Source organism: Archocentrus centrarchus, chromosome 16 (assembly GCF_007364275.1).
Source record: "Archocentrus centrarchus isolate MPI-CPG fArcCen1 chromosome 16, fArcCen1, whole genome shotgun sequence".
Classification (NCBI taxonomy): Eukaryota; Metazoa; Chordata; class Actinopteri; order Cichliformes; family Cichlidae; genus Archocentrus; species Archocentrus centrarchus.
Genome location: NC_044361.1, coordinates 30867268 through 30893512, shown reverse-complemented (window position 1 = coordinate 30893512; position 26245 = coordinate 30867268). Strand labels below are relative to the sequence as shown.

The 26245-nt window shown below is 44.4% G+C and overlaps 1 protein-coding gene across 1 annotated transcript in view; it reads left to right on the top strand.

The window, feature by feature from the left end:
* The window catches only part of LOC115794791 (myomesin-3-like), an 85514-nt gene extending 59336 nt beyond the window's left edge, over positions 1-26178 (top strand). The window contains exons 20-37 of the mRNA XM_030750437.1: positions 537-718; positions 938-1052; positions 8189-8345; positions 9776-9882; positions 10281-10325; positions 11674-11810; positions 15298-15442; positions 16192-16251; positions 16873-16940; positions 19469-19579; positions 19880-19967; positions 20116-20154; positions 20385-20490; positions 24093-24256; positions 24342-24378; positions 24567-24589; positions 24696-24751; positions 24832-26178. Coding sequence (XP_030606297.1) covers positions 537-718; positions 938-1052; positions 8189-8345; positions 9776-9882; positions 10281-10325; positions 11674-11810; positions 15298-15442; positions 16192-16251; positions 16873-16940; positions 19469-19579; positions 19880-19967; positions 20116-20154; positions 20385-20490; positions 24093-24256; positions 24342-24378; positions 24567-24589; positions 24696-24751; positions 24832-25101 — 1910 coding nt within the window. The 3' untranslated portion in view covers positions 25102-26178. The remainder of the gene's footprint in view (positions 1-536; positions 719-937; positions 1053-8188; positions 8346-9775; positions 9883-10280; positions 10326-11673; positions 11811-15297; positions 15443-16191; positions 16252-16872; positions 16941-19468; positions 19580-19879; positions 19968-20115; positions 20155-20384; positions 20491-24092; positions 24257-24341; positions 24379-24566; positions 24590-24695; positions 24752-24831) is intronic.
* The last annotated feature ends 67 nt before the right edge of the window (positions 26179-26245 follow it).

Here is a 26245-nt window from a genome sequence, read left to right as displayed (position 1 = left end):
TGTGGTGCCCGGACACTAGGAGATTTTTGGAAGAAAATGAGCCATAGCTGGTATGAGCATGTGTAGGCATGAGTCCTATCCTATCAGAGGGCATATGGTAGGATTTTGACAATACACCCACATGCAGATTCAGACACAGTCGTGGCTCAGTAGACAGCCCATCCGTTCTGACCCTGCTCATATCATTTTTGTATGCCATTAATATTGAAAATGGAAAAAAGGCTCTCTCAAATGTGCCACTTTTAAAGCCCAGCTCGTTAATCTTGGCAAATGGGCTTTACTCTGTGCCATTAATGATTTAAAAGTGACCCAAAATCATTAAGCAAATTAGCTACCACATTCTGGGATGAAGTCAGTCGGGGTAGATTAGGGAAAGTCACTGTACTAATTTTGACTTTATTGTTATTTATAGTTTGTTTTGTAATGACTTTCCACTGTAACAAAGACATTCTCTTTAGTGCAATTTAACTGAACTTTTTTGGCCTCACTTTGTTCTTCTGCATTCAAAGTCCATGATCTTTGCTCCTCTCTCTCAGGTTGCCCCTACGACCTGGAGATCAGGGAGGTGAGAAATGGCTCCCTGGTGCTCTTATGGGCTGCTCCACTGTATGAAGGACGGAGCCCTGTCACTGGCTATTTGCTGGAAATCAGCCAGGGTGACCAATCAGACAACTGGACTGCTCTGAATGAAAAAACAATTTCTGATACACATTACAAGGTGAATGAAGTACAAGCATGCCCAGGATTTGATCATTTAACAGGGCACGCAATCAAGGTGTGGTATAGCGTATGACTGCATTAATGACCTAGCAGCACCCCTTGACCTCCACACCAGCATTTCATTACTTTGTGAGTCTAGGGGTAAAAATGTTTAAATGATTGTGATGAATTATGACAGCGACTGTTAAATGTTTGATGTGTTTCTAATGGCATCCAGGTGTCAGGTCTTCAGGTGGGTGAGACCTACCGTCTCCGTGTGTTGGCTGTCAATGAGGCTGGAGTGGGTTGTGCCTCTCTACCCTCTGAGCCGGTTATGGCTCAGACACAACCAGGTCAGTTATTCTGGTTCAAAGTACAAATAAAAATCCCTCTCACTGTGTAATAATAGGAAAATGTGCACTCATTTGCTGGGTTTTTGTTTTTTGGTGGGTTTTTTTTGTTTGTTTTTTTTGTTTTTTGTTTTTTGGGGGGGGTGCAAAGAAATAAATGGCAAGACTGAAGAAGATCTCAGCAAAGACCTCATATTTGTCTGTCAAATATGAAAGACGAGACAGTTAGCTCAGCTTAGCAAGAAGATAAGAAGCAGGGAGAGGTAGCTTCTTTAAAGGATTTCCTTTAAAAAAAAGCCATTTTTAGTTTGAATTTTATATCCAACAAAACATTCTTTATATTCTTCCTTCAAGGAGCCAGACTATCTTGTCATTTTTTAAAAGTAGTCTTGAGCAATAGTTCTCCAGGTTTTCTGAAGGTCTTTCAAAATTTTCCTTTGGACATTGGCTGCTTTTTCACTCATTTTCACCCCAGTGCTTGTACCTGACCATTTTCAGAGGAATCACTTTTATCTATTTATTTCTTTGTTCATTTATTTATGGTAAGCCACTTAACACTTACCTATTAATCATTCAAGTATAAAAAAAAAGTGCCTAACTCAGGGAATGAACACATAACATAAAACTTACCCACTGTTACTAACAGCCTGTCACAAAACCACATCATTTATTTAATTGCATCTAAGACAAATGTCAAAGATAACACAGTTTCTATCCATCCATTCTCTTATCCTGTTCAGGGTTGCGAGGGGGCTGGAGCCTATCCCAGCTGTTACAGGGAGAGAGGCAGGGTACACCCTGTACAGGTTTCCAGCCTGTCACAGGGACAACACAGAGAGACAGACAACCATTCACATCTATGGGCTATTTAGAATCACCAGTTAACCTAAACCCACTAACTGTCATGTCCTGGGCCGTTGGCCCAGCGTTTTGTGTTAATTCATTTCCTGAGTTTGTCCTCCCTGTACGTTTGTCATGTTCCCAGTGTTGTGACTTGTCTGCGTGTTCCTTGGTTTATCACTTCCTGTTTTATTTTGCCAATGTGATTTCCTTGTGCTTTGTGTTTAGCTTTGCTTCCCCTGTGTAATTAGTTTCATTTGCCTCACCTGTTGTTCCCTGCTGTTTCCTCTTGCCCTGATTACCCATTGTGTATTTAAGCCCTCAGTTTTCATTTGTTCTCTGTCGCGTCGTTGATGTTTTGTGCCCGCATGTTCCTGTGTTCCCTGTGCCTGCCCTTCGTCTCCCTGTGCCTCCTTTCCAAGGTTTTTGTATTTGTGTTTCCCCCGTTGAAATAAATCCCCTTTTTAGTTATGTTTGCTTCTGGAGTCCTTCATGTGAGTCCTTCCTCGTCCGTTTCCTCCCCGGCCTTGACAGAACGACGCGACCATTACAAAACCCCCTCCGGCTCCAATTTTTTCGACGGCACTCGTCTAGCGCTGGGGGGCCCGGCGTCTTTGAACAGTCCCCGTCATCGTCACTCACCTGCCTCCCCTTTCGCTGATCCCTCCCTTCCTCGGCAGCCGCGGAGGAGAGGGAGTTCCCGGCAGCAACGGCGGAAGGCACCCCGAGACCCGAGCGGTATAACGCCGCGGACCGCTTCACCACTTCACACCCAATCCTCCGTTTCCGTGAGTAACACTGGCTTCAACGCTACTATGCCTGCGGACAATTATTCCCGTCACCCCCCTGCCTTTCCCCTCCCTGAGGTGGCAAAGCAGACCATTATCTGTTGGGTGGATTCACTGGTTATGGACCTTCTGGCTGACCCATGTGAGCAGGAACAGCAACAGCTCACGGCCCAGCTGCAAGGGCTAGTCGATGATTACCCTTGGTTATTTGGCTCTCTGCATGGGTTAGTGCAGGATTTCTTAACCTCCACCCTTCACCATTCTCAGTCCCCAGTGTCAGCGCATTCTCAGTGCCCGGTGTCAGCTGTGTCTCAGTCTCCCCAGTCAGCTGTGCCTCAGGCTGCTTCCAGGCAGTCAGCTCCTCTCCCTAGCTCGCAGTCAGTCTCCTCGCAGTCAGTCTCCTCGCAGTCAGTCTCCTCGCAGTCAGTCTCCTCGCAGTCAGCTCTAACGCCCTTAGCTCCTGCTCTCTCTAGCTCGCAGTCTGCTCTTTCTGTCTCCCGGCCTGCTTCCACGCGGCCAGTTTTGACGTACTCAGGCCCCTCTAGCCTTCAGTCGGTTTCCCTAATGTCTGTTCACCCTAGCACTCTGTCAGTTCCTCCAGTGTCAGTTCCTCCAGTGTCAGCTCCTCCTCAGTCACAGTGTTCCCAGTCAGCTGTAGCTCCAGCTCCTCCTCAGTCGCAGTGTTCCCAGTCAGCTGTAGCTCCAGCTCCTCCTCAGGCGCAGTGTTCCCAGTCAGCTGTAGCTCCAGCTCCTCCTCAGTCGCAGTGTTCCCAGTCAGCTGTAGCTCCAGCTCCTCCTCAGTCGCAGTGTTCCCAGTCAGCTGTAGCTCCAGCTCCTCCTCAGTCGCAGTGTTCCCAGTCAGCTGTAGCTCCAGCTCCTCCTCAGTCGCAGTGTTCCCAGTCAGCTGTAGCTCCAGCTCCCTCTGCTCACCCTGCTCCCGCTCCCTTGGCTCCAGCTCCCCCTGCACCCGTACCTGTTCCGCGGGTGGGGGCAGCCACGGACGGGCTGACCTCTGCACCCGTACCTGTTCCGCGGGTGGGGGCAGCCACAGACGGGCTGACCTCTGCACCCGTACCTGTTCCGCGGGTGGGGGCAGCCACGGACGGGCTGACCTCTGCACCCGTACCTGTTCCGCGGGTGGGGGCAGCCACGGACGGGCTGACCTCTGCACCCGTTCCTGTTCCGCGGGTGGGGGCAACCAGGTCCAAGCCTTCGCATCGGTTTTCTGTGTTAGCTGCAGCAGCAGGGTCTCAGTCAGCTCTAGCTCCAGTCGCTCTCCCTCGCCTTCAGTCAGCTCCAGTAACTCTTCCTCGGTCCCCAGTGTCAGCTGTTTCAGTGCCCTCTCAGTCAGTTCCCTCAGCCCCTGTCTTAGTTCCTTCGGTTTTGGTCCCAGTTCCCTCAGCTCCTGCTCCTTCTGTAGCTCCAGTAGTGTCAGCTCCCTCTCAGGCCCCAGTGTCAGCGAGCTCTCGGTCTGTCTCCACGCAGCCAGATCTCCCTAGCTCTCGGTCTGTCTCCACGCAGCCAGATCTCCCTAGCTCTCGGTCTGTCTCCACGCAGCCAGATCTCCCTAGCTCTCGGTCTGTCTCCACGCAGCCAGATCTCCCTAGCTCTCGGTCTGTTTCCACGCAGCCAGATCTCCCTAGCTCTCGGTCTGTTTCCACGCAGCCAGATCTCCCTAGCTCTCGGTCTGTTTCCACGCAGCCAGATCTCCCTAGCTCACGGTCTGTTTCCACGCAGCCAGATCTCCCTAGCTCACAGCCCGCTCTCTCTGGCTCCCGGCCTGCTTCCACGCAGCCAGTCGTCTCCCGGCCTGCTTCCACGCAGCCAGTCGTCTCCCGGCCTGCTTCCACGCAGCCAGTCGTCTCCCGGCCTGCTTCCACGCAGCCAGTCGTCTCCCGGCCTGCTTCCACGCAGCCAGTCGTCTCCCGGCCTGCTTCCACGCAGCCAGTCGTCTCCCGGCCTGCTTCCACGCAGCCAGTCGTCTCCCGGCCTGCTTCCACGCAGCCAGTCGTCTCCCGGCCTGCTTCCACGCAGCCAGTCGTCTCCCGGCCTGCTTCCACGCAGCCAGTCGTCTCCCGGCCTGCTTCCACGCAGCCAGTCGTCTCCCGGCCTGCTTCCACGCAGCCAGTCGTCTCCCGGCCTGCTTCCACGCAGCCAGTCGTCTCCCGGCCTGCTTCCACGCAGCCAGTCGTCTCCCGGCCTGCTTCCACGCAGCCAGTCGTCTCCCGGCCTGCTTCCACGCAGCCAGTCGTCTCCCGGCCTGCTTCCACGCAGCCAGTCGTCTCCCGGCCTGCTTCCACGCAGCCAGTCGTCTCCCGGCCTGCTTCCACGCAGCCAGTCGTCTCCCGGCCTGCTTCCACGCAGCCAGTCGTCTCCCGGCCTGCTTCCACGCAGTCCCCTGCACCTCTGCTATTCCTCGAGCAGCCCCTGCTGCTCAATAAAGCAGCAGTGTGCCCTGTTCCGCGGTCCCAGCCTACGCATCCGGTGCCTCACTATGTAGGCCCCGTTCAGCCCATGGGCTCAGCTCACTCCAAGCCGATGGGGGTCTCCGCTCATTCCGAGCCGATGGGGGTCTCCGCTCAGTCCGAGCACTCCGCGCCAGAGGGCCCCGCTCAGTCCGAGCCGATGGGGGTCTCCGCTCAGTCCGAGCCAGGGGGTCCCGCTCAGTCCGAGCCGATGGGGGTCTCCGCTCAGTCCGAGCGCTCCGCGCCAGAGGGTCCCGCTCAGTCCGAGCCGATGGGGGTCTCCGCTCAGTCCGAGCGCTCCGCGCCAGAGGGTCCCGCTCAGTCCGAGCCGATGGGGGTCTCCGCTCAGTCCGAGCCAGGGGGTCCCGCTCAGTCCGAGCACTCCGCGCCAGAGGGTCCCGCTCAGTCCGAGCCGATGGGGGTCTCCGCTCAGTCCGAGCGCTCCGCGCACGAGGGTCCCGCTCAGTCCGAGCCGATGGGGGTCTCCGCTCAGTCCGAGCGCTCCGAGCCAGGGGGTCCCGCTCAGTCCGAGCCGGTGGGGGTCTCTGCTCAGTCCGAGCGCTCCACGTCACCCGAGGGTTCCCCACCAGAGCCCGGGGTCGCCCTTCTCCGCCGCCGCATGCCCCGCGGTCGGCCTCCAGTGTCTGCTCCCCGTCGCCGCCGCCGCACGCCCCGCGGTCGGCCTCCGGTGACCCCTCCTCGTCGCCGCCACCGCTGGGAGCGCGGTCGGCCTCCAGTGACTCCCCCTCGTCGTCGCCGCCGCCGCTGGGAGCGCGGTCGGCCTCCAGTGACTCCCCCTCGTCCTCGTCGCCGCCGCCGCTGGGAGCGCGGTCGGCCTCCAGTGACTCCCTCTCGTCCTCGTCGCCGCCGCCGCTGGGAGCGCGGTCGGCCTCCAGTGATTCCTTCTCGTCCTCGTCGCCGCCGCCGCTGGGAGCGCGGTCGGCCTCCAGTGATTCCTTCTCGTCCTCGTCGCCGCCGCCGCTGGGAGCGCGGTCGGCCTCCAGTGATTCCTTCTCGTCCTCGTCGCCGCCGCCGCTGGGAGCGCGGTCGGCCTCCAGTGATTCCTTCTCGTCCTCGTCGCCGCCGCCGCTGGGAGCGCGGTCGGCCTCCCTCGTTGGGATTTTGCTTTGTGGCCCCTTGGCCTCTGCGGCCTCCTGAACTGTGTGTTTTTTGTTTTTGGATTTTCCACTGACTCCCCTGAACTGTGGACTGTTTTTTTCCCCTGCTGTTTTTTGTTTTGTCTTAGCTCCTGGACTGTTCCTTGTTTCGGCCCCCTGTTTTGGACATTGGAGCTCTCCGGCCTTGTGCCGTCGCTTTTTGTTTCATCCGGTTGTTTTTTTTTTTTTTTGCTTCTCGTCCCCGTGTTTTGTTCTTGTTTGGACTGTGTTGCCTCTGCTCTGCCTCATTTTGATGCCCCCTGTTGGACTGTCTCCGGCCTTGTGCCGTCGCCTTTTGTTCTGGTCCTGTGTTTTTGTTTTCTTCCTGTCCGGGATTGATTTGTTTTGTTCACGCCCTGTGATTTCTGTTTTGCTCCCTGTCTTTGTTTTTGTTTCGGGCCCTCCCTCCTGGTCCCCCGCCTCCCGCCCTTGTCTGGTTTTGTTTCTGGTTTTGGCCGTCGGGAGCCGGCCTTTGAGGGGGGGGTACTGTCATGTCCTGGGCCGTTGGCCCAGCGTTTTGTGTTAATTCATTTCCTGAGTTTGTCCTCCCTGTATGTTTGTCATGTTCCCAGTGTTGTGACTTGTCTGCGTGTTCCTTGGTTTATCACTTCCTGTTTTATTTTGCCAATGTGATTTCCTTGTGCTTTGTGTTTAGCTTTGCTTCCCCTGTGTAATTAGTTTCATTTGCCTCACCTGTTGTTCCCTGTTGTTTCCTCTTGCCCTGATTACCCATTGTGTATTTAAGCCCTCAGTTTTCATTTGTTCTCTGTCGCGTCGTTGATGTTTTGTGCCCGCATGTTCCTGTGTTCCCTGTGCCTGCCCTTCGTCTCCCTGTGCCTCCTTTCCAAGGTTTTTGTATTTGTGTTTCCCCGTTGAAATAAATCCCCTTTTTAGTTATGTTTGCTTCTGGAGTCCTTCATGTGAGTCCTTCCTCGTCCGTTTCCTCCCCGGCCTTGACACTAACTGCATGTCTTTGGAGTGTGGGAGGAAACCGGACTACCCAGAGAAAACCCACACAAACACGGGGAGAACATGCAGTTAGGTTAACTCCACACAGAAAGGGCCCAGACCAAGGTGGATTCAATCCTAGACCTTCTAGCTGTGAGGCAACAGTGCTAACCACCGTGCTGCCTCATAACACAGTTTGACAGGCATAAAATGGTGATTTTATACCAACAAGGTGATTTCCAAAGAGCAATTAACTGAAAACGTATATATCTCAGCATGGTATAAACCGTGTCCTTAAATTTGAGGAAAGAAAAACCAAACAAGTGGATGACAAAAGAAGATGTGGCAGGCTTAAAAAAATACAGTATCTGAAAAGTATCTGAGAGTCATGTCCTTATGAAATAGGAAAAATCTAGAAAAGACCCGACACAGGACCCGAGAGATGCATCTGGCCTTTCATTTGTTTGCTGAAGCCTCATCAGAAATGGTCTCAGTGGAAGAGTGGCTGTCAAGAAGCCGTTCTTATGAACTGGAAAAAGGGGGGAAAGACTGAAAAGAACTTGTCAAATTTGATGGGATTATGAATGCGTGAAAGTGCTCTCAGCTTTTGATCCAATCCACTAAAATAGTAGAATAGTAAGCAACTTTCAGCTGCTCCAGGCACTTCCACATATTTGGTTTGGCAGATTTTTATGCCAGATGCCCTTCAAAATGCAATCCCTACAACCACCATGCCGCACAGCCCTCATTGCTCAAAACATGCATGCATTAAAATAAAGCCTAGTAGATGCAATAATCTCTGATAATCTAAATGTCTTGTTAGGATGTATTATTAGGAGTAGATAATTGTCTAATTGAAGCTGCTGAGTTACAGCAGCAGCAGCACACTGTAGACTAAAGTGAAATTCATGACCCCTTCTAAGTAGGCTTTTCATTCTCAGGCACCAAAAACATCGAGATTGGTGTGGATGATGATGGCTTCATATTTTTGGGATACGAAGCTGTTGAGATGAACGACGAGAGCAAATTCCTCTGGAGCAAAAATTACACAGACCCCGTTGGTGCTGAGAGAGTGAGGGCAGAAACTAAGAAGAATAGGTAGGTTGTTCATGTGCAATGTGGAGTATTTCTGTGTAATGTGTAACGCCATTTATGAACAGGAAAGTGAGTTTGGGGTTGTGAAAAAGATTGTGTGCATTTGGGTTCCATGTGCAGAAATGAAAGTCCTCACTGTCTGACTGTTAATCCATAAACCATTCAAAAAAAGTCCATCTCTTGTTTTAACAGGAACTAAGGAATTTTTTTAACCTTGCAAGGTTGAAAGGTTTCAAACTAAATTGGAATGTGGACAGACAAAACATCACAAACCAAATAATTGATCTAACTTTGTAAATGGACACCCTGGGAGTATACTCATTGGCCAATTCTTTAGGTACAGCAGTTCAAGTGCTCATTTATATAAATATCTAATTAGCCAATCACATGGAAGCACCCCATTGCGTTCAGACATGAACACATGGTTGACCTGAACATCAGAATGTGGAAGAAAGATGATCTACTGGGATTTTCCCACTTAACCATTTCTAGGGTTTACAGAGAATGGTCCAAAAAAGAGCAAACATCCAGATTGCTGCCAAGATGAGAGGAAGGCAGCTGTAACTCAAATAGCCACTTGTTACAGCTAAGGTTTGTAAAAGAGCATCATTGTACTTGTACACGCAACACCCTGAAGCATGAAGCAGATCGTCTTCAGTAGCAGAAGACCACATCAGGTGCCACTCCTGAGAATAGGAAACTCACGATTCACACGGGCTCATCAAAATTGGATGATAGATGATTGGAAAACATTGCTGGTCTGATGAGTCTCAATTTCTGCTGTGATAGTTGGATGGTGGGGTCAGAATTTGCCGTAAACAACATGAAGGTATGAATCCATCCTGCTTTGTATCAACAGTTCAGACTGCTGCTGGTGGTGTAATGGTGTGGGGGGTAATTTCTTGGCACATTTTGGGCCCCCTAGCGCCAGCTGAGAACTGTTTAAACCTGTCCATCTCTTTATGACCACGATGTAGCCATCTTCTGATAGCTGCTTCCAGCAGGATAGCACCCCATCTCACAAAGCTCAAATCATCTTGAATACGACAATGAGTTCATTGCACATTCACCAGATCTCAGTTCAGTATAATACATCTGGGATGTGGTGGAACAGGATCTTTCCAGCATCTTGCTGAATCTATGCCATGAAGAACCAAGGCAGTTCTGAAGACAAGAGGGGATAACCCAGTACTAGCAAGGCGCAGCTAATGAAGTGGCCAGTGAGTGTATTCAAACTGAATATGTTATCCAACTTATTTATAGCATGTAAAGCCATATTTTCTTACAGTAATGTTCAGTCAGCTAAAAGGAATTGAGGCCAAAGGCCTGGGAGAGAGTACAAAACAGCACCTACTGCTTCCTGTGCCCCTGGGCAGACAGATGAACAAGAAGTCCTGAACATGTATCTGTTTGCTTTTCATCATGTCTGTCAGGTCAGTCCTCACCTTCACAGACCCCTCTGAGGAGGATCTGGGTCTCTACACAGTAAACATGAGCGACAACCCCCAGCTGTCATCTAGCTATGATTTCACAGCTGAAGGTAAAGTGGTGAACTCGATCCTGAAATGTGTTTAAGTTTGTGTTTGCAAACTGTCTTACCCTATTCTAACTTTCATTAGAATGATAAATGCTCAGTTGTCTCTTGTGTTATTGAAGAAGCTGACGGCAGCAGGAATATACAGAGCCTTTAATTTTAAGCTTTATCAAGCTTTTCTTTCAAGCAAGTAATTATACTGCTTACAGCCACTTCCACAAGGTCACTCTCGCAGCTAAGCATATGTTTTCAATCAACTTTTTCCACTTAAAAGTCAGACTATGCCAGCCATTGCACTACTCGCTAGTACTTTGACAATAAAACTGCATTATATAATGTGTGTTCAGATCAGAGTATAATTAACCTTGAGGTTCTGTTTGACTTTTCTTTTTTTTTTATTCCAGATCTTGAACGACTCAAAGAACTCAGCTGGCAAGTCAGAAATCCCTGTATGTCCTGCTAAGACATTATAATATACACACTATTGCCAAAAGTATTTGCTCACCTGCCTTCATACACATATGAACTTGAGTAATATCCCATTCTTAATTGATAGGTTTTAATATGATGTCGGCCCACCCTTTGCAGCTATAACAGCTTCAGCTCTTCTGGGAAAGCTTTCCACAAAGTTTAGGAGTGTGTTTATGGGAATTTTTGACCGTTCTTCCAGAAGCACATTTGTGGTCAGACACTGATGATGGACGAGAAGGCCTTGCTCGCAGTCTCCCCTCCAATTCATCCCAAAGGTGTTCTTTTGGGTTTAGGTCATGACTCGGTGCAGGCCAGTCAAGTTGTTCCACACCAGAATCTCTCATCCATGCCTTTATGGTCCTTGCTTCGTGCACTGGTGCGCAGTCATGTTGGAAGGAAGGGGCCATCCCCAAACTGTTCCCACAAAGTTAGGAGCATGAAATTGTCCAAAATGTTTTGGTATGCTGAAACATCAAGAGTTCCTTTCATTGGAACTGAGGGGCCGAGCCCAACCCCTGAAACACAACCCCACACCATCATCCCACCTCCACCAAACTTTACACTTTGCACAATGCAGTCAGACAAGTACCATTCTCCTGGCAACCACCGTACCCAGACTCATTCCAGATATCATTCCAGAGAACACATCTCCACTGCTCTAGAGTTCAATGGTGGCGCACTTTACATCACTGCATCCAATACTTTGCATTGTGCATGGTGATGTAAGGCTTGGATGCAGCTGCTCGGCCACTGAAACACATTCCATGAAGCTCTCTACACACTGTTCTCGAGCTAATCTGAAGGCCACATGAAGCTTGGAGATTTGTAGAGATTGACACCCTCTGCACACTATACGCCTCAGTATCCGTTGACCCCGCTCTGTCATTTTACATGACCTACCACTTCATGGCTGAGTTGCTGTCATTCCCAATTGCTTCAACTTTGTTATAATATCACTAACAGTTGACTGTGGAATATTTAGTAATGAGGAAATTTCACGACTGGGCTTGTTGCACAGGTGGCATCCTATTACGGTACCGTGCTCCAATTCACTGAGGGCGACCCATTCTTTCACAAATGTTTGTAGAGGCAGTCTGCATGCCTAGGTGCTCGGTTTATACACCTGTGGCCATAGAAGTAATTGGAACACTTGAATTCAATGATTTGGATGGGTGAGTGAATACTTTTGGCAATATAGTTTATGAGGACGAGCTCACACATTGCTTTCAGCTTATCTGAATAATTTTAATCACTGGAATGAATGTCATTAGTATTTATTCATGACATATTGTTTACCTAAATCTGCCTTTAATTTCTCTTTGGCAGTGATTGCATTGAAGTCGGGCTGGCAGGTTGAGGTTTCTGAGAAAGGCAGTGTACGGCTTTGGCTTCAGACTGAGACTCTGAGTAATGCAGCTGAGCTCCGTCTAATCTTCAATGACCGGGAAATCTCCAGCACCCCGGTAAGAACCACTGATCTGGTTATCCTGTGTTCATGCCAATCTGAAAGTTGAGGAGTTCACGAACCCTGACAAAACTACTGTTGCTGACTGTAGCTTTAGTGTTCTTGATAAAAATGATCTGCCAGTGGGCCACTTTTTAAGCTGCTCAAGGTTACTCTATCAGTGTAGAACAGCAGTTCATATCACCTGCACTAGGTTAGTTTTGGGCCAGTCCACATCAATTAAATTATTATCTGAGCTATTCAGTTTGGCAATCTGCATAAATGAGTGAGGTTCCTTGTGACCTTGTTAGGTTAGGAAGGGTCTTATCTGAGTGACGTGACTTGGAAATATTTGTGTAAAAGCCATAACAGGAGCTCGTCAAATTCTCTAGATACTAAATTAAAGTGCTTGAGTGGTTCCTGCAGTACCTTCATTAGCATAAGGTATACAGGACCATCCTTTATGAAAGAAAAGGAGATACTGGCTTCCCACAACCCAAAGTAATGTACACTGTGGCTATTCAGGAAAACAAATGATCAGCATAACTGACAAGTGATGCAGATCATGTAAATTACCTCTGCGTTTTTCATCTTATACCATATCTAGCGAATATGCTGATATGTTTCAAACTTTCCACAATTTGTTAAACCCACGGGCGAATTGTGAAGGTTAAGCTACTTTATCAAAATCTGCTTGTCATGAAGTTGCTGCTGTGTCTGAAGCACTTTGAAAATTTAAATTAGTGCTCTGTTAGGAAAGATAATTAGCTACAAATGATCAAAGTGAAGAGAAAAAAAAAGGGGGGGGGGTAAGAGAGGGTTATGCCTTTGGCGGGTGGAGAAAATATGAGTGGACAGCAATATTTCTTCACATTTCTTGAATTTCACAACTGTGACTGGCAAACTTATTAAAATTTCAGCCTCAGTTATAAAGTTACATTTTTCACTGGGTTATCTACATTTATACAGCCTACATGAGCCAACATGGTAAGAACATATCTAAGATTAGCTTTTATTTGTAGTCCGTCTTCTGGACACAGCAGACCCAGATTAAAAATGTTTTAATTAAGTAGCCTTGTCTAAATGCAGTTGGATTCTCTGTACATTCAAGGCTCTCTTTTCCTTCATGTCTTTGTTGGCCTCGTGTCATTTTCCATCAGATCAAGTTAGGAGGTGGGGGGGGGGGGACTATTTATCTACAAGCTCAGTGCTGTCATGGAGTATGAACAATGATACTTGATTGAGTTGTTCCAGTTTTGGGGCACATAAGAAAAACTGTATATCACTGCCAAAATATGGTAGTGATTATATTACAGTAATTTGGTCATGATTTAAATTAAGAGTTATTAGTTTAAAAAAAAAAAAAGAAAAACAAGCTATGTTTTAATCAAGACATGCTTGTCCACACTTTCAAATTTTTCAAATGGTGAGAAACCAGATTTATAACTTTCCGTTTCTGCTATGCAATATAGAATTTGAATTTGAGATTTGAATCCCCAAACAGGGACATCAAAGCTTGCTGAAAATTTCCCCCTGCCATGCTCAGAACATGGGAAATTTGCAGATGCCACGAAACCCTACAGGGCGAAAATAATCAGGTGTAGGTGCGTGCATCTGTGTTTATGACAAGTCGGTATGAATCCAAAACAGCAATTACTGTTTAAATGAACATCCTGCAGTGCAGGATAGTACGGCTGTCAGCAAAGATGAAGAGCAGGTGTGCATGGCAGCAGACAGGCCTGGAAGCTGTGCTAATTTTACATAGTGTAGGAGACAGAAAGATCAGCTGAGGTGAAAGTGGGGAGAGAGCCCACATCTGGGAAAAACACATAAAACAATAAAGAAAAAAATTTTTCAGGGTAGTAAATCAACATTTTTTCCCAACCTAATATTAGCTCCTACTGCAAGAAGAAATAGCTTTTTGAAAGTGTGAAATTCACCATATTAAGAAAATACATTCCTTCTTCCTTCCTATGGCACAACATGCTGAAATATACTACCCTACTCTTAATTAGGTTCAACTGCTTGTTAATACAAATATCCAATCAGCCAATCACATGGCAGCAACTCAGTGACTTTAGGCATGTATGTCAAGACAAGCCGGTGAAGTTCAAACCGAGCATCAGAATGGGGAAGAAAGGTGATTTAAGTGGTTTTGAATGTGGCATGGTTGTTGGTGCCAGACAGACTGGGTCTGAGTATTTCAGAAACCGGTTATCTACTCTGATTTCCCCACACAACCATCTCTAAGGTTTACAGAGAATGATAAAGATAAAATATGCAGTGAGCAGCAGGCAAAAATGCCTCATTGATGCCAGAAGTCAGAGGAGAATGGCCAGGCTGCTTCAAGCTCATAGGAAGGTAACAGGTCTTCTAATGGATGCTTTCAGCAGGATAGCACCATATAACACCATGTCACAAAGCTCACATCATCTCAAGCTGAACTTCCAATCTGCTACTAGCAGGGTATAGCTAATAAAGTGTACAGTCGGTGTATATCCACCCGCCCGTTTTTTTTTAACCACTATTCCAGTTCAGGGTCACAGAGGCTTGGAGCCTTTGCCATCTGACTTATTTAGAATAGATTTCTGTCACAGTAGTAATTTGCAACAAAAGCAAACAAGCAACAAAAAAAGCTATTTCAAAAAGATACTTACCATATTATTAAACTAATGTAATGTTGTAGCAAGACCGAATATGGAAAATATAAACACAGTGATTTCACCAGCCATTTTAAAGTGCAATTTGAACTCGGATCACCTCAAATAAAGAAACATTATAATCATAAAGGAACATAAACTGAATGTGAACAAACTTATATGTGTTATGACACCGAGCACAACGTAATCAGCACTGCCGTTGTGGTTATTGAACCATGCATTGATGTGTCCACAGAGAGAAAAACAAATACAACGCAGCATATTTATTGTGGTTTCACAACTCTGTTGGCTACATTTTTTTTTTTTCGCCTGGGTTTGTTTGCGGCTGCTTTATATTCAACAGCTTCCATTCATCGCTTGTTTTTCATTTTCATTTATTCCATTATTTCCCAATATCAGAGTTCCATCTGAACAGTACTGATTACACATTATTTCTAAATGATCACAGCTGAGGTTTGTGAATTCAAAAGCCATTTAGCTGATTAGGGCCCTTAGGCTTGCCATACATCACAAATCACATCCACCACTGAGGCCTATCAACATGCAAGTCATACACTTATCTTGATGAGCATAAAAGCCATGAAAATGAGCTCAAAGGCTGCTTTCTCGGTGTCACTGTTTGTTTGTGTGTTGCCATGTGTTAGAAAAAAAAAAAAGAGAGAAATATTTCATCTTCAGTGTGCACATGTCATTTCAGATGCTTTTATGTGACTGCTTCATAACGTATTCCCTCTGTACGGGGAGCCATCTATAGGGTAGTCGCAAGCAGTGCATCCACCTGCCATCTGGGATCATCTGAGCTCATGTGTGCTGTATGTGTGGCAACATTTGTTTGCTCTTCTGCAGCACCGCAAGATCAACTTTGACAAGGCCAAAGGTTTGGTGGAGATACTGTTTGATGAGCTCTCTCAGGAGGACGAGGGCTCGTACACGGCTCAGCTGAGAGACGGCCGCGCCAAGAACCAGTTCACTTTGGTTTTTGTGGATAAAAGTAAGTCATTCTCTTATAGTAAGTGACAGGTGCTAAATCTGAACATGAACGAGGAAGAGCTGCACAGAAAATCAGAAGTGTCACAAAAGGTACTTAATAAATAAATAAATATGCTACTCCAAAAAAAAAAAAAACCCCAAAAAATGCAAGCTTAGCAAAAATACATGTCCCTTTGTTAGTAATTTAACACATGAACACACAATGGTGAGAATTATTAAACAATAGTGCAAGCATCTCTGAAAACTTTGAAAAACTGGGCTGTTATTTGCAATGCAAAAATTTAAAGCTTAAAAAAAAAAGCTTATGGGAACTGTTTGTGCCAGTTTTTCAGCTGCAGTCCCCTTCAGTGTGTTTTCCCTCATGCACAGGTCATCATGAAGTGTAACAAAAAATCGATTCCTGGTTGTGGAGAGAAATGGAGGTTTTATGATCTGAAAAGCTGGTGTTCCAAAAGAGCCTTCAAAAATGTCCTATTAATGCTTTTTTTGTGCAACTTTAGTAATAGTGCTACAGTGTAAATGTGGTGCATTTAAAAACTGACTTTCATAATCTTTAAATCTCATTTAAACTGCATAATTATCTAATAAATTCTGGGATTTCTATTTGCTTCTGTGTACTACTCTTGCCTCTGTGGGTAAAGGATAAATATAACTACAAATATTACATTGCAGTATAAAGACAACTTCAACAGGATGAAGTGAGTTTGTTCATTTTTGCACTCGGTCTCATACTGTTTGTGTCTCTATCAGAGTTTCGTGAGACGCTGGCTTTGGCTGACACCATCCGACGTGACAACAAGAGGAAGTCTGGTGAGAAATCTTTCACACATCAAAAAACAAAAACTTAATGCAATCAGAGATGACAATCACGGACCAGCACGACAGCCACTGGGGCAGATGTTCTATGATGAGTGTTTGCACTCATGCTGAAAAATGTCTTTGTGAACTGATATTATTCACTCAGTGCTGCATGAAGCTGCATGAAGAAAGACAGGGAGCTCCCTGTGCTGCTTGATTCTGTGGTTTTATCACCTGAGCTCTGAGACCTGATAAGAAAGTTCTGCAACTTTTTTTTGTGTGTAGAGGCCAAAGTCCGAGTGGCTGCTTGTGCAAATAGAATATCTCAAATCAGATCCACTATTCCAAGTCTATGTCTACAGAGCTTATTCTGTCCATGACAAGCAGAATACTAAGCTATAAAAGAAATCCCAGCTAGGGAAATGTTTCCTACACAGTATGCATGCTGATATAAATCATACCATAATTCATATTTTAGACACCTGCTACTGTGAGTACTATGGATCATCACATAGCCATAACTCAATTGACTTGACTTAATAATTTCCATAAATTGTAATGCATTATTTGGTTTGAATACATTTGTTTCTTTTGATCAGTACCGATGGATAATCATTTGTTCTGTTTTCCAAGGTCCTTATTTCCAGGAATTCTTGTCATGGAGTGTAAATGAGGATTGTGAGTTAATTATGAAGTGCAAGGTACTTTCATGGTTTACATATTCTATGTCCTAATATTGCAAATAACACATTTAAACTAACATCATATTTGGAGCCCAGAAAATATTTCTATTACAATCAAATAATTCATTTGTTATCACTCACTGACTGTTTGTCACAGCTTGGTATATACACGCCCCCTCAAAAGTATCCAGATTTAAAAGTATCTGAATCCACCAATTTTTCTTGTAAGCAAAAGTATTGGAACAGACGGATGTAAAATAGATTAACGTGAATAAGACTTAATATTAAGTTGCAAATCCTTTCCTTGCAGTAACTACATCAGGCCTGTGACCCACTGACATCCGTAACTTTTGCATTCTTCTTCTGTGATGCTTTTCCAGGCTTACACCGCAGCCTCTTTCAGTTGTTGTTTGTTTTGGGAGGTTACTATCTTCAGTCTCTTCTTTAGCAGGTAAAAAGTCTGGAGACTGACTAGGCCAGTCTAAAACCTTCTACTTCCTGCCCTGATGAACGCCTCTGTAGCTTTGGCAGTGTGTTTTGGGTCACTATCTTGCTGCATGATGAAGGATCTTCCAATCAGTTTGGTTGCATCTTTCTTTAAACTGACAGACAAAATGTTTCTGTAGACCTCTGAGTTAATTGAACTGCTGCCATCATGCGTGACATCATCAATATTAATTAGCCTGTCCCAGAAGTAGCCATGCAAGCTCAAGCCATGACATTACCGCCACTGTGTTTCACACATGAGCTTGTATGTTTGGGATCATGAGCAGATCCTTTTTTTCTCCAAACTTTAGCCTTTCCATCATCTTGGTAAAGGTTCATCTCTGACTCATCAGTCTGTAAAACTTTGTCCCAGAATTTCTGAGACTTGTTTCTGTACTTCTTGGCAAATTCCAGCCTGGCCTTCCTGTTCTTCATGCTAATTAGTGGTTTGCAGAGTATTTACAACGTTTCTGTCATCAACTGCTGCCATTTTCCTTGGTCTACCTGTTTGACATCAGTTACTCAGTACACCAGTGATGACTTTTTTCTTCAGGACATTCTGTTGGCTATCTGTTTGTGTAATGGCTCTGATTGATTTTCCATCTTCTCTCGGCTTCACAGCTGCTTGTTTTTCACCAACAGACAGCTCTCTGGTTTTCATGTTGGTTACTCCTCCAACTGTAAATGCAGGCAAAACCCAAATCTGACCCAGATCTGAGCATAGACATTCAGCACTATTTATTGTTTGAGTAATCAATATAACAGGACACACCTGGGCAACAAAACACACCTGTCAGTCACATGTTCCAATACTTTTGCTCTCAAGAAAAATGGGTGGGTTCAGACAAAAGGTGCTATCTTCTGATCTGCGTATCAGATCCAGATCTAAATACCTGGAAACCTGAAACCTGAGATGTTGCTCTTTGATCCTAAACGCTTCCATTTTGCAACAATACCGCTTCCAGTTGAACGTGGAATATGTAGGATGGAAGAAATTTCACAAACTGACTCATTTCAGTGGTGGCATCCTGTTACCACGCTTCAACTTTTTATAGTGACCCGTTCTTAAACAAATGTTTGTAAAGGCAGACTGCATGGCTAGATGCTTGATTTTATACATATGTGGTTCAAAGGTTAAGAGGTGTGGCTCAGTGCTTTTGTATGTATACAGTACTTAGCAAATTTATTAGACCACTACCTAATGTTTGGATATGCCACAGAGGCCTTAAATTAACAGTACTGGTAATTACCAAAATCATTTTTTTGTTTCTGCAATGGTTAATCCACCAGTATGTGCAGGCTCTTTAATCAAAATGATTTTACAAAAAAAAAAAAAAAAAGCAGAAAAAAAAAGTAAAGCACGTTATCATTTTTTGATTAAGATGCCAGGCTACAGTTATTTAGTTGCATTCCTGAACAGAAAATTTTGTTTTAGTGGTTGACAGTTATGCTTGAATAATTTCAGTGTGCCGGCTCAAATTTGAGTATTAAAACATGATTTTTTTTTTTTTTTTTGTCAGAAGAAATAATACTGTTAACTAAACTGTTTATTTGGCCACACTAGTTGTTCCGGCTTTTTCTTTGTTGGACTTGTTTTATTTCTGCAGTTTAGGATGGGCCTGTTTTACTTCAGAGCTACTTTGGCTGCATGTTGCAGATTTCATAGCCACACCTTCCAAATGCAAATATGAAACTTGTCGTCTTCTAGCTCTTTTGCGTTCACTTACGAAGAAATGGTGGAGGAACATTTACATATGAGCCTCTGAAAATAGATGTTTCGGTATAGAAATGACTGCAATTCTGCAATGCCTAATGCAATATTTTTGCTCATTTTCTCTGATTAAAGCTGAAAGTCTGTACTTTAAGCTCTTAGTTATCATAATTAAACTCTAACTTGAATATGTTTTCTCACTCTAAAGTGACTAAAATAATAACAACAACAAAAATGTGTCAGTATAATAATACATGATCCTACCTGTGACCCAAAGCTAAAATGCTAAAAAAAAAAAAAAGTTTCTGCAACAGTTTTTTACAGGTGTTATTTATCTCTCCTCATGCAGGTGACAAATACAAAAAAGGAAACATCTCTCAAGTGGTTTAAGGATGGTTTGGAGGTGACTCAGGTTGCGTATGATCCATCATCAGGGGTCAGCATGCTTACTGTCCCACAGGTATGCATAATGATTCTGTCCTGTTCTATTTTCACATGAGGCAAATATGAATCATCACACTGTAGCTGGTGTGGAGAATGAAAATGAGATAAACACAGTGACAGCTGACATTTATAGGATTAAAGTCTAGATGAGTCTTACCTTGAGATGCTCCAAAGTTCACCTTGTAGAGTGTTTTAAGGTTAACTTGGCCTGGACATCCCTTTAAATACAATATTTGTCTGTTCTCGGAGATATCAAATAGTAAGCGGGGAAAGTTATGAATATGTTTAATTTTAATAGTAGATTAATTTCCCTCAGGTTACAAAGAAAGAGGCAGGTTCGTACAGAGCAGTGGTGTCGGACGGCAGAGGAGAGGATGTGAGCACCTTGGACTTGCTGGATGAGGGTGAGTCATGACTTCCTATCCACAAAAATATTACTGCTTAGTTCCAGTATGCGTTTCAATTGTGACAGTTTTTACATTCATAGTGGAAATTAGGAAGTTAATATAAAATATTTTTAAAAATCCATGTGAATGCATTTTTAATTCACAGAGTATGACAAGCTTCTCCAGCACCTGAGTAAGCAGTGCGGTAAGTGACACATGTTCAGAAGAACAATCTTTGTGAAACGTGCCAACAGCACAAATCAGGTGAGCTGTGTCGGGATGGTGATAATACACCTGAAAGCCATGTTGATTAGTTGCTTTGTGCTCAGAATATTACTGTGCTGAGCTCCCCAGATAAGAAACACTTTGTTTTGAATTGCTAAAATATATGAAAAATTTGTTACTATAATAATCAAGAGTCCTGCCCCTACGCAGCATTATCAGCCAGCCCGCTGAAGATTCAGAGCACCGGTGAAGGCTTCAAGCTCTACTGCTCACTCAAATACTACACAAGTGTCCTGAAGACCAGCTGGTACTTCAAGTGAGTTCACAAAGAGAACACCTCTCTCATCTAACATCCAATACCTGCTACAGAGCTGTAACTTTGTAAACCCAATTTAAACTCTGTAACAAAGCAAACCAACTTACACACATATTTTTTTTTCATGATCAAGTCCTTTTTCATGAAAATTAACAGAAACATTTCATGATTTCAGCTTTGTGAATCCCAGGATTTGCTACTTAAAGTATTAATTGTCTTAATAATTTTAATTTCTGTTTAATATTTTCAAAGTTTCAACTGTTGTTTGTAGAAAACTCTGTGAAAATGTTACTCTTAATAACTATGATTTATTACCAGCAGATTAATTGGTAAATAAAATAATGATTAGTTGCTCCCTTGTACAGAATTGTTAACATCTCTATGCATCTATCCTAAACATAAATGCATGAGATTCAATGATATTTAATGGTATAACAGTAAAAAATAAAAATAAAAAAGTTTGTCTATTAACTGCTGTTAATATCATAAATCTTTTTTTTTTTCTTAATGAACATTTCCAGTGTAAGACTTTGTAATGGAGAGTTGTGGTACAATTGCCTGAGTATTTCCTCAACCTCTGCAATGATAATTTACTGCAACATTTCTTTTAATGGCAAAGCCTGGGACTACTTCACTTACATGATCACTTTAAAAAGTTCATAGACTAACATTCAAGATTCAAGATTCAAGATTCAAGAAGTTTATTGTCATGTACACCGCAAAACACTGTGGTTATGCTGAGCAATGAAATTCTTACTTGCGACTGCTTTACAAACAATTGAAATAAGCAACTAAGTTAAAATAAAATTTAAGAACTAGTATATTAGGAAAGTAAAAGTAGAAAATAAAAATAAATAAATAATAAAACAAGTGCAATATACACAGATATATACAGATGAAAGAAAGGCAGGTAATCACAGTTTGATAATCAGTCAGTGGTTCAGTAGCCTGATGGCCTGTGGATAGAAACTGTTTTTTAGTCTGGTTGTTCTTGCTTTTACACTCCTGTAACGTCTGCCAGACGGCAGGAGTGTGAACAGTGTGTGCTGTGGGTGGGTACGGTCCTTGATGATGTTGTGTGCCCTCTTTATTACCCGGGGTATTATAAGTGTCCTGTAGTGATGGGAAGGCAGCTCCACAGATGAATTGTGCTGTTTTGATGACACGCTGGAGAGCCTTCCTGTCCTGACTGGTGCAGTTTCCATACCACACCGTGATGGAGTTTGTCAGGATGCTCTCCACAGTGCATCTGTAAAAGTTGCTGAGGAGCTTAGGGGATAATCCGAATTTCCTCAGTTTCCTTAAGAAGAAGAGTCTCTGCTGAGCTTTCTTGACAGTCTGTGCTGTGTTGTAGGTCCAGGTGAGGTCTTCACTGATGTGGGTGCCAAGGAATTTGAAGGTCTTCACTCTCTCCACCTGAGTCCCGTTGATGAATAATGGAGCATGCTGGTCTCTTCTCTTCCTCGGGTCAATAATCATCTCCTTAGTCTTCTCTGTATTTAAGGAGAGATTATTTTCCTGGCACCAGGACACCAGCTGGGCCACCTCTTCCCTGTAAGCTGCTTCCTCTCCCCCAGTAATCAGCCCAATGACGGTGGTGTCGTCAGCAAACTTGACGATGGAGGTGTTGCTTTGGGAGGGGATGCAGTCGTAGGTGAAGAGGGTGTACAGGAGAGGACTGAGCACACAGCCTTGTGGGGTCCCAGTGCTCACTGTCTTTGTTTCTGATGTCCTGGTACCAACTCTGACTGCCTGAGGTCTGTCTGTAAGGAAGTCCAAGACCCAGCGGCAGAGGGAGGGTGGTATTCCGAGGGTGAACAGCTTTTCAACCAGCCTGCTTGGGATGACGGTGTTGAAAGCTGAACTGTAGTCTATAAACAGCATTCGAACATAAGTGTCCTTATTTTCAAGGTGTGAGAGGGCTGTATGGATGGCTGCATTAACAGCATCATCAGTTGAACGGTTCTGACGGTATGCAAATTGCAGGGGATCTAATGTGTCTGGAATGGATCCTTTAATATGGGACATGACCATCCTCTCAAAGCACTTCATTACAAGTGAAGTGAGTGCAATGGGACGATAGTCATCCAAAGAGGTTGTGTTGGTTTTCTTGGGGAGGGGCACTATAGTGGTGGACTTGAAGCATGTGGGCACAGATGATTGGGAGAGGGACAAATTAAAAATATCTGTAAAAACCTCGGCCAGCTCTGAAGAGCAGACCCTCAGAGCACGGCCAGGGATGTTGTCGGGGCCAGGTGCTTTTCGGGGGTTGGTCCTCCTCAGGGCCTTGCACACCTCAGTCGATGTTACAGTGGGTGAAGAGCTCTGTGTTGCCTCCGGTAGTAGAATCTCTCTACGTTGGATGGAGTTGAGGGTGTCAAAGCGAGCATAGAACTGGTTCAACTCATCTGGTAGGGCGTTGTTGCAGGCTGTGATCCTGCTGTTCCTCTGCTGAAAGTCAGTGATGTGTTGCAAGCCCTGCCACATGCGTCGGGAATCAGAGTGTTTGTAATATCCCTCCAGCTTCAGTCTGTACTGCCTCTTGGCTTCCCTGATGGATCTACGTAGGTCATATCTGGTCTTTCTGTAGCCCTCCGTGTCACCAGAGGCAAATGCAGTTGAGCGTGCATGCAGCATGGAGCGTACCTCACAGTTCATCCATGGTTTCTGGTTGGGATATATCTTGCAGCATTTGGTGGGGACAATATTATCAATGCATGTGCTGATATAACTGGTAACCACTGATACATATTCCTCTAAATCCACAGAACTGTCCTCTCTCAGAGCAGCATTCTTAAACACATCCCAGTTTGTGGCATTAAAGCAGTTCTGAAGCACCAGATCAGTCTCTTCACTCCAAACTTTAATGCTTTTAATTGCTGGGGGGGCTTGTTTGAGGAGCTGCCTGTACTTTGGATAGAGGAACACAGAAATATGGTCGGACTGTCCAAAATGTGGGCGGGGCACAGCCTTGTATGCATCCTTCACATTGCTGTACACGTGATCCAGAATGTTGTTATTCCTTGTGGGAAAGCTCACATGTTGATGGAACTTAGGGAGAACAGTCCTGAGGCTGCAATTGTTAAAATCCCCGGCAACAACATAGCAATAACATGTTTAAGATGTTAATGATAGAGCTTTGATGTCTCATCTGGACACTGAAACACCTGATTCATCCTACTCATGTGTTATAATCAGTCCAATGTGTATATTCAAACATACTTCCAAAGAGACTGTAAATTCTTTAGCTGCTAGCACCACCTGCTGGCTCATTCAAGTAAAACAACAGATGGGAATAAACTGTAACGCAGACTGACAATGTTTTATAACCCTGGATATTTTAAAGGTTCTTTGACACTTTTTCTAAGTGCACAAACTCCCCTTTCATTACTGTTTTTACACTAATCAAAGCTAAAAATGCTTTTGCTGTGGCATAAAGAAAGTCACTTTGCATCGGCCGGCGCACTGTTCTAACTCAAAAACCTGTAGAACCTCTGGTCCTAATGTTTTTGTTAGCAAATAGAATAAATGTTTATGCAAGTATCTTGCTACATTATGGATAGCAGTATATAAATTGTGTATATATTTTCCACCTCACTTAGGGAGAAGAGGATTGACCAGGAAGCCAGGACAAAGCCTGGCAGCAGCATGCAGAAAGTCTGGATTGAAATCTTTAACCCAACAGAGAACGATAAAGGGAAATACATGTTGGAGATGTTTGACGGCAACGAGACACACAAACGGTTTCTCGACCTGTCTGGACAAGGTGCGTGGAATTGCCATGTTGGTTTAAGGACTCTAAAAGACCATTTCCAATTTTTTACTGTCATCATTTTTCTGACATCCAACAGCCTTTGCGGATGCTTTGCTGGAACACCAGCGATTGAAGTAAGTGCTGCACGCAGTGCACTAGAAGACGCATCTAGCATGGCTTCCTGTGACACCGACAGAATAAACTGAGGAGTCAAAGATTAAAAACTGTTTTCCAAAAGACAGAGATTTTACTTAAAACACATTATCACTGCCTGACACTGTGTAATGTCATTTTGATCTGACCCTTTGTTTTCATCCCTCAGGCAACTGGCCATTGCAGAGAAAAGTGAGTCAGAAGTTATGTGTTAATCCCAGGACATTTCTGTCTGTGGCAAAGATTAAAAGATTCTACATCAAATGCCAGCAGAGTTATTTTTGCCTTTTCATTTCAGATCGAGCTAAAGTGACAAAAGGTCTTCCTGATGTAGTAGCCATTATGGAGGGCAAGGTACAATAACTGTTTAATTCCTGCAGATTTGCTCCTCTCTGTGACCTGCCATTTCATATTTTCTTGCTCCCTTTCTTTAGTCTCTGTGTCTGACGTGCTTTGTTGATGGTGAACCAGCCCCAGAGATCTCCTGGCTTCGTAACGATAGGGAGATATTCAGCCAGGATCACTTTACCATCACTAAGGAGCCCAAGCGCAGCAGCATCACTATAAACAATGTCAACATGGAAGATTCGGGAAAGTACAGCATCTTTGTACAAAACAAATACGGCTCGGAAACGGTCAGTGTAACCGTGAGTGTTTACAAGCATGGGGAAAAGCCTCCAGCTAATGCGGTGGAGATGGGTTAGGACTCCAAACTGAGTCCAGAAATCAGTATTCTGCAGGGAGTGAGGGTTTACCAAGTTCAGGCCACGTGTTGCTCTTAAAAGAAGAAGCGTCAAATTTTCCTCTGAGCAAAGCTGTTGCTCTGTTCACTGTATTCATGGATTAGCTCCTACAGCTTTATTTGGTGTGTCTAGTGTCCATTTGGTAGCTAATTTTAGTTTATTGGCTTACATCAACTAATCTAAACTACAGCTACAGATGCCAGTGTTTTGCAGTAGATCATGGTAGCATTTTCTGTAAGCAAATTAGTAATTAGATAAGAAAAAGCTCATTTATCTGTTTGTAATTGACATCATTGAGCTCGTTTGCTGGCTTTGACTGGCTTTACTTTGGCACTGCATTTTATCATTTATCTGCTTTTGGCCACGCTGGCATTGTTCAGCAAGTGTTGCTTTAAGCGCTTTAGAAAACCCTCAACTCTAACCCGAGTTTTTGTTGAAGCAGATCTGTGATTTGTGTGCGTGTGTAGTGAATAAAGGAATTTGCAGCAAATTTTCTCTGGTGCATTACTGCTAAAAGCACTACTTTCTTATTCAGTAAACCTTCATGGTCAAGTATTTATAGCAACAGCAGCCTACTTTGTGTATGATTTTGCAATGAGTGATTATGTCTTTCGCTTTGGAACCAAACAGTCCGCAGTGTCATTTACCCTACTACTGGGCACCACCTAGGTAGACTGATATTAGTAGGCTAAAAAGCTGGAGACATGAATGAAGTTCAGTTAAAGTCTACACATTAATCCTGTTTAATAAATTATTTAATTTAGTAGTTTCTTGTTTTTATCCTTAAAATCCTCTAAGATTTGAGATCCTCGTGGTAAAAAATTTGATTCCTTCTTCATGTACTCTCTCTGCTAACTCTGCTCCCATTGCACATTTGTCACAAATTGCAGAAGAGCAGCTATACTCTTACGATGCCTATGAGGATCAAAATATTCAAATTATGAAATATGATGGCGTGCCTTTTACTGCCAAATTTCTCTATGAGCTGCAGATATTTCATGTGAGTAAAACTCTTGATCATGTGTAACTAAATTTACTGATTTGAATTTGTCTTTGGTGGAAGCTGTGTCACCAAACAGGAGTAAATGAACTCCAGGTTGTTCAA